The 12,995-nt window shown below is 34.1% G+C and overlaps 1 protein-coding gene across 1 annotated transcript; it reads left to right on the plus strand.

Moving 5' to 3' along the window:
- Nucleotides 1–441: 441 nt before the first annotated feature.
- LOC145159107 (protein argonaute 1-like) lies at nucleotides 442–8,518 on the plus strand. Its single transcript, XM_079078007.1, has 21 exons — nucleotides 442–637; nucleotides 1,382–2,178; nucleotides 2,265–2,473; nucleotides 2,563–2,712; nucleotides 2,816–2,949; nucleotides 4,136–4,245; nucleotides 4,338–4,444; nucleotides 4,530–4,668; nucleotides 4,745–4,861; nucleotides 5,155–5,262; nucleotides 5,357–5,428; nucleotides 5,513–5,635; nucleotides 5,713–5,878; nucleotides 6,624–6,883; nucleotides 6,967–7,109; nucleotides 7,178–7,240; nucleotides 7,317–7,516; nucleotides 7,593–7,666; nucleotides 7,799–7,893; nucleotides 7,993–8,024; nucleotides 8,130–8,518. Exons 2-21 carry the CDS (start codon nucleotides 1,390–1,392, stop codon nucleotides 8,345–8,347), a joined length of 3,309 nt encoding a protein of 1,102 aa, XP_078934133.1. The 5' UTR covers nucleotides 442–637; nucleotides 1,382–1,389; the 3' UTR covers nucleotides 8,348–8,518.
- Nucleotides 8,519–12,995: the final 4,477 nt, after the last annotated feature.

Raw genomic sequence — 12,995 nt, forward strand, 5'->3', positions numbered from 1 at the left:
TTATCGCAATGATATTTTTATATTATGATTCTTTTTAAATTATATTATATCAATTTCAAAGATTGTTTGCACGAAGTTATATTGTTATATTATGACTTTAATGAAAATACAATGTTATAAAATGGTCACCAAGATTAATTTAGATAAAATCATAATATAAAATAAATATAATGAACGAAAATATAATATAGTGAATTTTTTTAGATTCCAAAGATATTAAGTTGGATTTTCTTTAAAGTTCTACTTATTTAATTTTTATTAAATAATTAATTTTGTAACAAGGCTTCGTTTGGCGACTTGTATCCGTTATCCAAAAAATCAACCGAGTCAAAGGACACAACGAGTCGACTCATCTGAGTCGGGGGAAGGGAAGAAACTAGGGACGTAGTTGTCATTTTCCTTAGACCTACCGCAGCTTTAAGTAGGAGAGAGAGATTGTGGGGGAATTTACTAAGAAAGAGGAAAAGATAAAAACAACTGTTTGAGGTCTCCTCTCTCTTTCAATCCCTTTTCTCTCTCTACTCTCTACTCAACTTTAGGGTTTTCAGCCATCACTCCTTGCTGATCATTCGCTTAGATCTGCAAGGTTTCGCCTCTCGCTTCGTGTTTCTACATCGATCTGTGCCGATTTCGTAGGGTATATGTTCGTTTCATCTTTGTTATTTGTGTGTATTGTGATGAACTGTTATTATTATTATTATTTTTCTTTTTGTAAAATTTTACGTACGTTTTTGTGCTTCTTGTTTGAAGTTTATGTGTTGTAGCACTGTTATTTGATGTAATTTGCTATGTGTTGTTGAATGCGATTATGAGACTTCGTTTGTGAGTAACTTTCGCTTTTGCTTTTTTTTTTTTTTTTTGTTATAATTTCTTCTGCTATATATTTTGTACAAGTTTTCTCTGGTTTTGGCTATATGATTTTCTTTTGCTTATTGGAGAGTTACAAGGTAAAACATGACATAATGTGTTTTCTTTCTGTACGTTTTTAGATTTTGTGAATATATAAAACATGCAGCAGAATATTTATGCTCATTTATTCGATGTGTTTGTACTATTTTTACTTCAAAAAAATTCCTTGTTGCTTTCACCAGATTTTACATAAAAAAACGTACTTTTGATCTTATATGTGCTTTGTTAATATTGTTTTATAATGACACTTATGAAGTTCGCTAGACATACCTTCTTCCTCGTTTGTATAATTTCGACTGTTTTTTTTGTAAAATTATATTTAGATTGTGATTTTTTTCTTATGATTACTTTATATATCATTAAATAACTCTAAAATTTTCTCTATGTTGCTGTTTGATGATGAATATGCTACGATGAATGTACTTTATTCTCCGATGGCTAAACTGTGAATGATTTTTTTTCTCTGTTTTAGCTGTCAGAATGGTGAGGAAGAAGAGGACTGAAACCTCCGCTGGTGAGGGATCTCAGCCTCAGGAGGCTGTTTCTGGACAAGGTAGTGGTGCTCAAAGGCCACCACAGCAACAACAACAACAACAACAACAGCAACAGGGAGGTGGTGGTGGTTACCAGGGTAGAGGACAGGGTGGTTATCAAGGAAGAGGACAGGGTGGTTATCAAGGTGGTGGTTACCAAGGTGGAGGAGGACAAGGAGGTGGTTACCAAGGCGGACAACCTCAAGGAGGAAGAGGATGGGTTCAGAGGGGAGGGCCACCACCACAGCGTGGTGGCCCACCACCACCACAACAGTACTACGGTGGTCCACCTGATCAACCCCAACAAGGTCAACAACAACAAAGGCCTCCAAGAGGAACTGCACCACCTCAGCGGCGTGGTGGTGGTGGTGGTGGATCTGGACCTTCGTATGCCGGTGGCCCTTCAAGGCCATCGGTTCCCGAGCTGTACCAAGCTACACAGGCTCCCCAACAGCCTGTGGCCACCTTGCAGCCTATTCCACATGTGAAACCAGCTGAAGTGCATCATGGCGAGTCATCTTCCACTTCACCCACTGACCAGGTTGTAGACGAGTCAGTGACTCAGTTTCAGCAACTCACTGTGCAGCAAGAAGAGCCCATGCAAATTGCACCTGCTTCCAGCAAATCCATGAGGTTTCCTATGCGTCCAGGAAAGGGTAGCACTGGAATCAGATGCATTGTCAAAGCAAACCATTTCTTTGCTGAATTACCTGATAAGGATTTACATCAGTATGATGTGAGTTTTTGTTTGACCTTTTTATTCCTATATGTGATATGTGATGTGAGTATGTGATAATGTGACTCTTTTCTTCATTCATATAGGTGACAATCACACCAGAAGTAACATCACGTGGTGTGAATCGAGCTGTTTTGGGAGAACTGGTGAAATTGTATAGAGATTCTCATCTTGGAAAGAGGCTTCCTGCATATGATGGAAGAAAGAGTCTGTATACTGCTGGGCCTCTTCCTTTTGTTTCAAAAGAGTTCAAAATCACCCTTGTTGATGAAGATGATGGAACAGGAGCTGCAAGGTCTCTCTTCTCTCTTAACAAAATCTTTCTTCACCACTTAACTGTATTAACATTCAGCATCTTTCTAAAACTCTTTTTTTTTACTGCAGGAGAGAGAGAGACTTCAAAGTTGTGATCAAGTTAGCTTCACGTGCAGATTTACATCACCTGGATATGTTTTTACAGGGTAGGCAAGCAGATGCTCCACAAGAAGCTCTTCAAGTTCTGGATATTGTTTTAAGGGAACTGCCTACTAATCGGTATACATGAATATGATAAGCAAAGTTGTAGACTTTTGGAACTTTTGGTAACTTTAGATGTATCCAATGATATAAATATTTTGTTTGATTGAATTTTTTACAGATATACCCCTGTGGGGAGGTCTTTTTATTCCCCTGATCTCGGGCGTAGACAACCATTGGGTGAAGGTTTGGAAAGCTGGCGTGGTTTTTATCAGAGCATCAGGCCTACACAAATGGGGCTTTCCCTGAATATTGGTCAGTTTGTTAACTCTATTTGGTGGTTTGTTAGGTTTTCTGTTATTACAACTAACTTTGACCTAAAACTTCAGTTCATGTAAAGTAAAGTTTCTTTTTTTTCATACAACATTATAAAATTATAGAGTAAATTATAAAAATCGGACCCTTTGCTTTCAAATTTTTACCATGTTTAGCTCAAATTCGAAACATCTTTCAGTTTTGGTCCTTATTTCAAGTTTCATATCGATTTTAGTCTGTGAAATCTTTAATAAGGGACAAAATTGATATGAAATTTTGGAGTATGGACCAAAATAAGAAAGTCAATAGGACCAATTTTGTAAAGGGTTTTAACTTTGTACTAAACATGTAAAGTTCAGATTTCAGAAAGTACAGGGACCAATTTTGTAATTTACAAATAAATTTGCAAGTTTTCTGATGTTGTTTTATGACATCAATAGGACCAAAATAAGAAAGTCAATAGGACCAGTTTTGTAAAGGGTTTCAACTTTGTACTAGACATGTAAAATTCAGAAAGTACAGGGACCAATTTTATAATTTACTAAAAAATTTGCAAGTTTTCTGATGTTGTTTTATGACATCAATAGGACCAAAATAAGAAAAAGTCAATAGTACCAATTTTGTAAAGGGTTTCAACTTTGTACTAAACATGTAAAATTCAGAAAGTACAGGGACCAATTTTGCAACTTACTAAAAAATTTGCAAGTTTTCTGATGTTGTTTTATGACATTAATAGGACCAAAATAAGAAAGTCAATAGGACCAATTTTGTAAAGGGTTTCAACTTTGTACTAAACATGTAAAATTCAGAAAGTACAGGGACCAATTTGGTAATTCACTAAAAAATTTGCAAGTTTTCTGATGTTGTTTTATGACATCAATAGGACCAAAATAAGAAAAAGTCAATAGTACCAATTTTGTAAAGGGTTTCAACTTTGTACTAAACATGTAAAATTCAGAAAGTACAGGGACCTATTTTGCAACTTACTAAAAAATTTGCAAGTTTTCTGATGTTGTTTTATGACATTAATAGGACCAAAATAAGGAAGTCAATAGGACCAGTTTTGTAAAGGGTTTCAACTTTGTACTAAACATGTAAAATTCACAAAAGTACAGGGACCAATTTTGTAATTTACTAAAAAATTTGCAAGTTTTCTGATGTTGTTTTATGACATGTTGTGATGCAGATATGTCTTCTACTGCATTTATTGAGCCACTGCCTGTGATTGACTTTGTAACACAGCTTCTGAACAGGGATGTTTCTGCAAGACCTTTATCTGATGCAGACAGAGTGAAGGTTAGCTTCTTTTTTAAACATTTTGTAAATTGTTTTAATATGATTTAACACCCATTTAATTTTTTTATTTATATTTTTTTTATGCTGACTAGATCAAAAAGGCACTGAGAGGAGTCAAGGTTGAAGTAACCCACCGTGGAAATATGCGCAGAAAGTATCGCATATCTGGTTTAACATCTCAAGCAACACGAGAACTAAAGTAAGAATCAATTTTCTTTGTTGTTTATGTCAAGCTTTCTTGATTACATGATGATAATATTTATTTAATTTTTGTGAAACATCAGTTTTCCAGTTGATGACAGAGGCACAATGAAATCTGTGGTTGAATATTTCCGGGAAACTTATGGGTTTTCAATTCAGCATATTCAATGGCCATGTTTGCAAGTTGGGAATACTCAGAGGCCAAATTATCTCCCTATGGAGGTTATGAAATTACTTTATTTTCTTTCGTTTAATAATAGTTTGACAATAAATGCATTCTAATGTTGTTAATTTTCAGGTATGCAAAATTGTAGAGGGCCAAAGGTATTCCAAGAGGCTAAATGAGCGACAAATTACTGCCCTTCTTAAGGTGACATGTCAGCGACCTCAGGAAAGAGAGAAGGATATTTTAAAGGTTTGTTTTTTTTTTTTTTTGTTTTTTAACCATTTGTACCTTTTTTATCCAATCAAACACAAAACGTTTCAGACATTTTGAAATTAATCATTTTATAGGCTGTATCATGTCAAAATGGTTAAGTTGGAAATCTTATGATAAAAACCTACAAAAAACCATGATGATTTTCTCCAATCATGTCGTCTTTTCAAATTAAACTTTTATGGCCTTTCTTGTTTTTTTATTATATAATGTTATGTTATGTACTCTATAATTGTTAAGAAAAGTTATAAATATGTGCTTTGTTTTTGCAGACTGTTAGTCACAATGCTTATGGTCAGGATCCTTATGCTAAGGAATTTGGTATAAAAATTAGCCAGAATTTAGCCTCTGTTGAAGCCCGAATATTACCTCCTCCTAGGGTAAATGAGTGAATTTTTTATTTATTTTATTTTAGAGATAACAAACCATTTATTGAGTATTTGATTATTCCTATTTTTTTTTCCTCTTTTTTAGCTTAAATACCATGACACAGGGCGTGAAAGGGATTGTCTGCCTCAAGTTGGCCAATGGAATATGATGAACAAAGTAACTCACTGTTTTTTTTAGTATTTTAATTAGCACATAATAGAATCCCACATTATTGCATTCTAATGACATGTTTTTTGACAGAAAATGGTTAATGGTGGAACAGTTGCCAGCTGGATTTGCATAAATTTCGCACGAAATGTTCAAGATAATATTGCTAAAGCTTTCTGTCAAGAGCTTGCACAGATGTGCAATACCTCTGGCATGGTATTGTCTAAAAAATAAAACTTTTTTTTATTTTTTTATATCTATATATTTTTTAATAAATGTTTTGTTTTTTGCAGGCATTTAACCCTGAACCTGTGCTTCCTGCATTTACTGGGCGCCCTGATCAAGTTGAGAGAGTCCTGAAAGCTCGTTTCCATGATGCAATGACTAAACTTCAACCCCACAAAAAAGAACTTGATTTGCTTGTTGTCATTCTTCCAGATAACAATGGCTCACTTTATGGTATCTAATTTAAACCAGAAATCTATTATAATTGCTTGTTATTATCAATTAGAGTAAACTGCAGTTTTGGTCTCTTAAGTCTTAACATACTTGTTTTTTGCAATTTTGGTCCTTATTGATATTTCGTAATGTTTGTGGTCTGTTTTCAAAGTAAAATGACTTTGGTCCTTGAGTATAACTGATTTTTTGCAAATTTGGTCCCAAAAATAGTCATTTTATCTGGAACTGGGAGCAAAACACATTACAAAAACCACAAATAAGGACCAAAATTGCAAAAAAACAGACATATCAGGGGCTAAAATGTAATTTACTTAAAATATTTTTTTCTCTTATTCGGATGTTATTCTTTGGAAAGCCTACCAAGTTATAGCATTCAAATTTGATTTGTACCAGATGACATTGTTATAGTTTGGTAAATATTTTTGTTCTCTTAACATATTTTGCTTTTTGCAATTTTGGTCCTTATTTATGTTTTGTAACGTTTTTGGTCCGTTTTCCAATTAAAACGACTTACTTTTCTTCCTCAGTATAACTGATTTTTGCAAATTTGGTCCCAAAAAGTCATTTTATCTTGAACAGGGAGCAAACATGTTACAAAAACCTCAAATAAGGACCAAAATTGCAAAAAAATCAGATATATCTCGGGGGCCAAAATATAATTTACTTAAAATATTTTATCCCTCGTAGTTTGGTAAAAAAATGCTATAATATCAATAATATTATCATATGTATAATTTGTGTGCAGGTGATTTGAAGAGAATCTGTGAGACTGATCTTGGCATTGTTTCACAATGCTGTCTAACAAAGCATGTGTTCAGGATGAGCAAACAGTACCTTGCAAATGTAGCCTTAAAGATCAATGTGAAAGTTGGAGGAAGGAATACTGTTCTTGCTGATGCATTGTCAAGAAGAATCCCTAATGTCAGTGATGTCCCAACAATCATATTTGGTGCTGATGTCACTCACCCACACCCTGGAGAAGATTCCAGCCCCTCTATTGCTGCTGTAACCCCCCATTCATTCTCCTCTTTTCCATATTGTTTTCTTTTTACCTTTAATTTTATATTACTGAAAATGGAAATATGTAGGTTGTTGCTTCTCAAGATTGGCCTGAGATTACAAAGTATGCGGGATTAGTCTGTGCTCAAGCTCATCGCCAAGAACTGATTCAAGATTTATTCAAGGAATGGCAGGATCCCAACAGAGGCAAAGTCTCTGGTGGCATGATCAAGTAAGCCTTGAAATTCTTTTCATCTTGTTTACTTTAATTACTTGTCTCTAATATTTTGTTATCATTAGGGAGCTTCTCATATCCTTCAGAAGAGCAACTGGTCAAAAACCACAGCGTATCATCTTCTATAGGTATGGAACATTTGAACTGAGTTGATTATGTTTATAAAGAAATATTTATATTCTGATTGATTGATGATGAATGCAGAGATGGTGTAAGTGAAGGGCAGTTTTATCAAGTTCTACTTTATGAGCTTGATGCAATCCGAAAAGCATGTGCATCATTGGAGCCAAACTATCAGCCTCCAGTGACATTTGTGGTTGTTCAAAAACGTCATCACACCAGATTGTTTGCTAACAACCACCATGATCGTAATTCTGTTGACAGAAGTGGAAACATTCTTCCAGGTATGCTAATATTATTTTTCTTTTAAAATATTTTAATGAATGTAAGTTTAATTTTTTCTTTAATAAAAATCTTCAGGCACTGTTGTTGATTCCAAGATCTGTCATCCCACCGAGTTTGATTTTTATCTCTGCAGCCATGCTGGTATTCAGGTAATAAATTTATTTATATAACTGGAATGTTTGAGAAGTTTCTAGAATTTTGTATTGTGGTGATATATATATATATATATATATATATATATATATATGTATATATATATTCTGTTTGTGTGACAAAAACAGGGTACAAGTCGTCCAGCTCATTACCATGTGTTGTGGGATGAGAATAAGTTTTCAGCTGATGATCTTCAGTCTCTCACAAATAACCTTTGTTACACGTATGCTGCTCAACTCTTTTCCTTTTCTCATTGCATATGCATGTAATGTATGAAAATTCATTTTCATTTTCATTTTCTGTTTTGTTTTATTTTTGACAGTTATGCGAGGTGCACACGCTCTGTTTCAATTGGTGAGTTTCTTACTTTTGTTGCAAATATCAGTTGGCATATGTTATTATCTTCAAGTTTTTTTGTTTATTAATGAATGTTATGATATGTGAATGTGATATATGCAGTGCCACCTGCATACTATGCTCATCTGGCTGCATTTCGGGCGAGATTTTACATGGAGCCAGATACATCAGACAGTGGGTCAATGATAAGCGGTGCAGCTGGTGGACGTGGTGGGATGGGTGGTGGTGGGAGGAGCACTCGTGCACCAGGTGCAAATGCAGCAGTTAGGCCTCTTCCTGCCCTCAAGGAGAATGTCAAACGTGTTATGTTCTATTGCTAAATCTTATCTTATCATTTATTACATTATTCTGCTCGGATATGATTTCTGTGTTTTGTTATTTGCTTGCTACCATTGGATTTGGATGTTATGATTATGAAGGGTTACTGGTTTGGTAAAAACACTTGTTTGTTTGTTTGTTTGTGTGATGGAAATGAAATGACTTTTGAAAAATGGCTTTTTGTTTCTTTGTTTACCTTATCCCTTGTTCATCATGCCTATTTTTTTTATTCATGTATTTTTATAGACAAGAATGTAACTAAATCAGTCAAACTTCCGTAGTATTTTTTTGTTCACCTTTGACTAGCGAAATGTTTGATAGATATAAAATGCATCACTAAAGCTGAATCATTTAGATGTGCTGTTTGCATTGACCTAATATCGTTTCTTTTTGAACTTCTCTTTGCCATTGCCGTCAACAGATAGATGATGAAGATATAAGCACTTCCTCATCTTCTTTCGTCATGGTTAACTTAAAAGTCCAAGACAAGGGTCATCCAAGTGGTTAATCAATGTCACTTTCCTTATCACTATAACTAACACTATTGCTAATTTAGTATTGGATTGTCTTGATAATGGTGGGGTTCCATAATTGTTTCATTCAACGATGGAGGTTGCACAAAAATTACAGAAATAGAGCAAACAGTTTTGAACAAGATGCGGTTCCACAATTTATTCTATTATGACTTTGCCTTGGGTAGGATTCAAAAAAGCCCTTAGACCCTAACGTGTAATGAAATAAAATTATATAAAAGAAAGTTATTTTTTTTTAAACGACGATAAAGTTTATAGCAATAAACATAGCAAATAGCAAAATCATAGTATTTTATCGAGTAACGACATACAATAATAGCTAACTGACGACTCATAAAGCTCTCATAGCATTCTTCGTTAGTTTCAATAAGAATTTCAGATAATTTGAAATCTGATTCGGAATTATCTAACGTACTGTTTCTATGTAATTATTTTGAAATAAGGTTAATAAATAATAAAAATAATTATATAACTAAAGACAAATTTTTGTAAGTCTAGCAAATAAATTAATTAAATAAAATGCATTGCATAGATGTAAAAGGGTTATAATAATAATAATAATAATAACAATAATAATAATAATGCAAGGGAATTCAAATTGGGGTATTTTCTGCCAATATGCCAAACTTCAAGGCCAAAAACTGCCAAAGTAAAAAAGAATGTTGTCTTCTTTTCCTTGCATAGAGGCAGGCATTAGGCGCTACTTTCTTTTACCTTTTAGACTAACAAAACTTGATTTCCTTTGAAATGCATTCCCTTATTACACTTAGTCTTGATCTTATAAAGCCAAATTTCTGGGACTAAATATATATATAAAAAAAAAAAAGGATCATGTGTAGCTTCCCATTTTGCCTCCTATAAAAAAAATAAGGTCATATGCAGCTGCCGACTTCCCCTCTCCCCCAATGTAGGCTGGTAGGGGACTATGTATATACTTCTATTATCTTATAGTTAGACACATATGACCTAAGGTGGTTTATGTTTTGGTTACTAGCTAATACAAACAACCCAAAATGGTTAGGGGACTATGTATATACTTCTATTATCTTATGGTTAGACACATATGACCTAAGGTGGTTTATGTTTTGGTTACTAGCTAATACAAACAACCCAAAATGGTCTTTTGAAGTGATAATACAAAAGTTTAACATGCTCAACCTAGCCAAATAAGTCAATCATGTCATCAATTTCGTTGAATGAAAATTGATCAATGTCTTCCAAGTCTACATATTTGTGCTTTCCCTTGACATATTTTCTCCCAAGAAAGTTGGTGAACTCCCCACATATAAACAAGCATATAGAGAAAATAGTTGGATGACCAGCTTCAAAAGAAAAACAAAAGTGTTAGTGCGAGGTTTAGAAGTTTACAAGGAAGAAGAAAGCTGAAGAAAAACGAAGTTTCATTACCGTAATGAACTTCTACATCGATCTCATCCATATCTGCTCTGATTATCCAAACCATCGTTGTCGATTTTGCTTCACAAAACTAGGTTTTTTTTGTTGAGAAATTATGGGTTTAGATCGAGGATGAGCGAAGAAACTTTTCGATACCACAATGACATCATATACATGCGTACTCACTTGGGCACAAATGTAAAAAGACCAACATACCCCTACATTTAAGACACATATGACACTTAAACGAAAAAAATGGCTAACAAAGCCAATGATGAGGCATGGAAGTTTCAAAATAACATGGGATGTAGTCTAAGTGAAAAGCAAATCATGCGGATTCAACTAACAAACTATATGGTCCTTGTGGCCAACAAAAAGTATAATCTTTTACATGGATTGTCTTTGTGGCTCACAAGTACAACTTTTTCATAGATGATCCTTATGGTTTGTACGTGGTTAGTCCTTATGAATAATGCGGTTGAAAAATACACCGTTAAATATCATTAACTTTGATGAATCAAAATTTCAATAGACGAATCAGTAAATGTGAAATTAAAAGAACACAATGATCTAAATATTAACAACTTAGCTCTTTGATTGATTTTGAACAAGGTTACAACAATGACTCCAATAACAGAGAGTTATGAGCTCTAAGAAGTAAAGAAAAACATGTAATCTGATCTACGTACACACACACACACACACACACACACACACACATATATATATATATATATATATATATATATATATACACACACACACGCACATACAAAAAAAAACTAAAGGTACATCTTAAACCAATCACATGTTAACACGTGGACATACATATGTGAATGACCAAACTAATTGCTCACACTAACATGCGCTTTCAGTTAGAAGAATATAAGTCCACGTGATAAACTGCATACCGAATGAGATTAATAAGCTCTACAATCTACTTCGGTATCCACACCTTCTTCGATATCAAAACATATTATTGCAATCTTCTGTCTTCGAGAACATATGAACTTGGGAATAACATACACAACAGACTTCAATACAACACATATACTCAACATACCTTGTTTTTCTCTTTTATAGTTGCACCATAAGGACCATTTGCGTAATCCTTTTACATTTTGCGGGGATTAATTGATTTGTGTATTTTTTGATTGCTACAATTGGATTTGAAAGTTATGATTATGATTTATGAGGGGTGAGTGGGTGGGTTAAGCATGTTTGTTCGTGTGCTAGAATGAAATGACTTTACAAAATGGCTTTTTGTTTCTTTGTTTACCTTATCCCTTGATCATGCCTATATTTTACTTCATGTACTTTTATAAAAAAAGAAAGTAAAAATGGCAAACTTCTAAAGTTTTTTTTATTCACCTAAGATAAGCTAAGTGTGTGACGGATATAAAATGCATCAATTATGGTGAATCAACTTTCCCTTACCATTGCCATCACCAGATCATGATTGAAATATAAGCATTTCATCATTTTCTGTCATATTACCAACCCACTCCACATCATTGTCAATGTTCACATAGAACTACAATAGAAGGGTTATCCAAGTGATTATCCTCATCCACCCTATAATCACTAATTAGGAATATGCATGGGTCAGATTTCACCTAAAACTAAAATCAAACCGAAGAACATCGGTCTTCAAGAATCTGCACCTAAACCATAGCCCAAACCAGTGGGTTCGGTTTATTAGTTTTTGGTTTCTTTCCCGAGTTTACGGGTTCAGTTTCGGTTTTATGATTTAAACCAAACCTCAATCCATTTCTTAAACCACCTCAAGTTCCTCACTTATAAAAAGTTGAAGATGATTGCTCTTTTGATCCTACAAGCGATATGGGACACAAAGTTGAAAGCTAATTAAAGAATGATGATTTCAGATGTTTATACAGGAGGGGAGATTAGCTATAAAATAAAAGCTATAAAATGTAGTAGATCAGTTTCGAACCTAAAACCTACTACATAATTCTCCAACGCCTTAACCAACATACCATGCTTCTATTTGGGTTTATAAATCATTGAACATGTATATATATATACACATATAATTCACAAAATATAAATGTTTAATAAACTTTGATGCAGTTTCTCTCGGTTTTTACATTCCTAAAACCAAAATCGAACTGAATTTTTTGATTTCTAAATGTCACACCCCCAAACCGGAACGGTGGAAATGTTCGGGGGTGGAGGACGTCATGTACGGTATCACAACAATTGCATCATAGTAATCAAAGTAAACACAACCATTACATTGAAATATAGATATTTACATCTGTTTGATACATAGTTTGTATACATCAAAAGTACAACAAAATATAAAAGACGTGGTAATACCAAGGATAAAACAGGGAGCATAAAGGCACACATAGAATACTCTATCATTACAAATCAATAAACTCCTTTTAAATCGACTCAGCTCATGTTACAATAAGAAATTCCGAGGTCGTCACTTGACAACAGGCGGATTGGTCCCCGCCATATTAATTTCTTGTACTACGAAAAGTTTCCCCCATCTTCCCTCCAAATTCTTGAAGTCCCAGTCGAAACGCTAATTTCGGGACGAAATTCTTTCTAACGGGGGGATGATGTGACAACCGTCAATTTTTGGCCAAGTCAAAGTCAACTAAAGTCAACAAGTCAAACCGGTCAACTCATCTAACCCTTGTACATTGGGGTTTCCACTATATTTCTTATTGAACAACTCGCAATCTTAATA

Source organism: Lactuca virosa, chromosome 2 (assembly GCF_052849685.1).
Source record: "Lactuca virosa cultivar CGN04683 chromosome 2, Lactuca_virosa_CGN04683_v6, whole genome shotgun sequence".
Classification (NCBI taxonomy): Eukaryota; Viridiplantae; Streptophyta; class Magnoliopsida; order Asterales; family Asteraceae; genus Lactuca; species Lactuca virosa.

Excerpts from the sequence above, each read along its gene's own strand:
- LOC145159107 (XM_079078007.1), top strand. The coding sequence starts at position 1,390 with ATGGTGAGGAAGAAGAGGACTGAAACCTCCGCTGGTGAGGGATCTCAG. Across the intron at positions 5,429-5,512 it reads AATGGAATATGATGAACAAA|AAAATGGTTAATGGTGGAAC; the intron begins GTAACTCACTGT and ends GTTTTTTGACAG. Across the intron at positions 7,667-7,798 it reads GCAGCCATGCTGGTATTCAG|GGTACAAGTCGTCCAGCTCA; the intron begins GTAATAAATTTA and ends TGACAAAAACAG.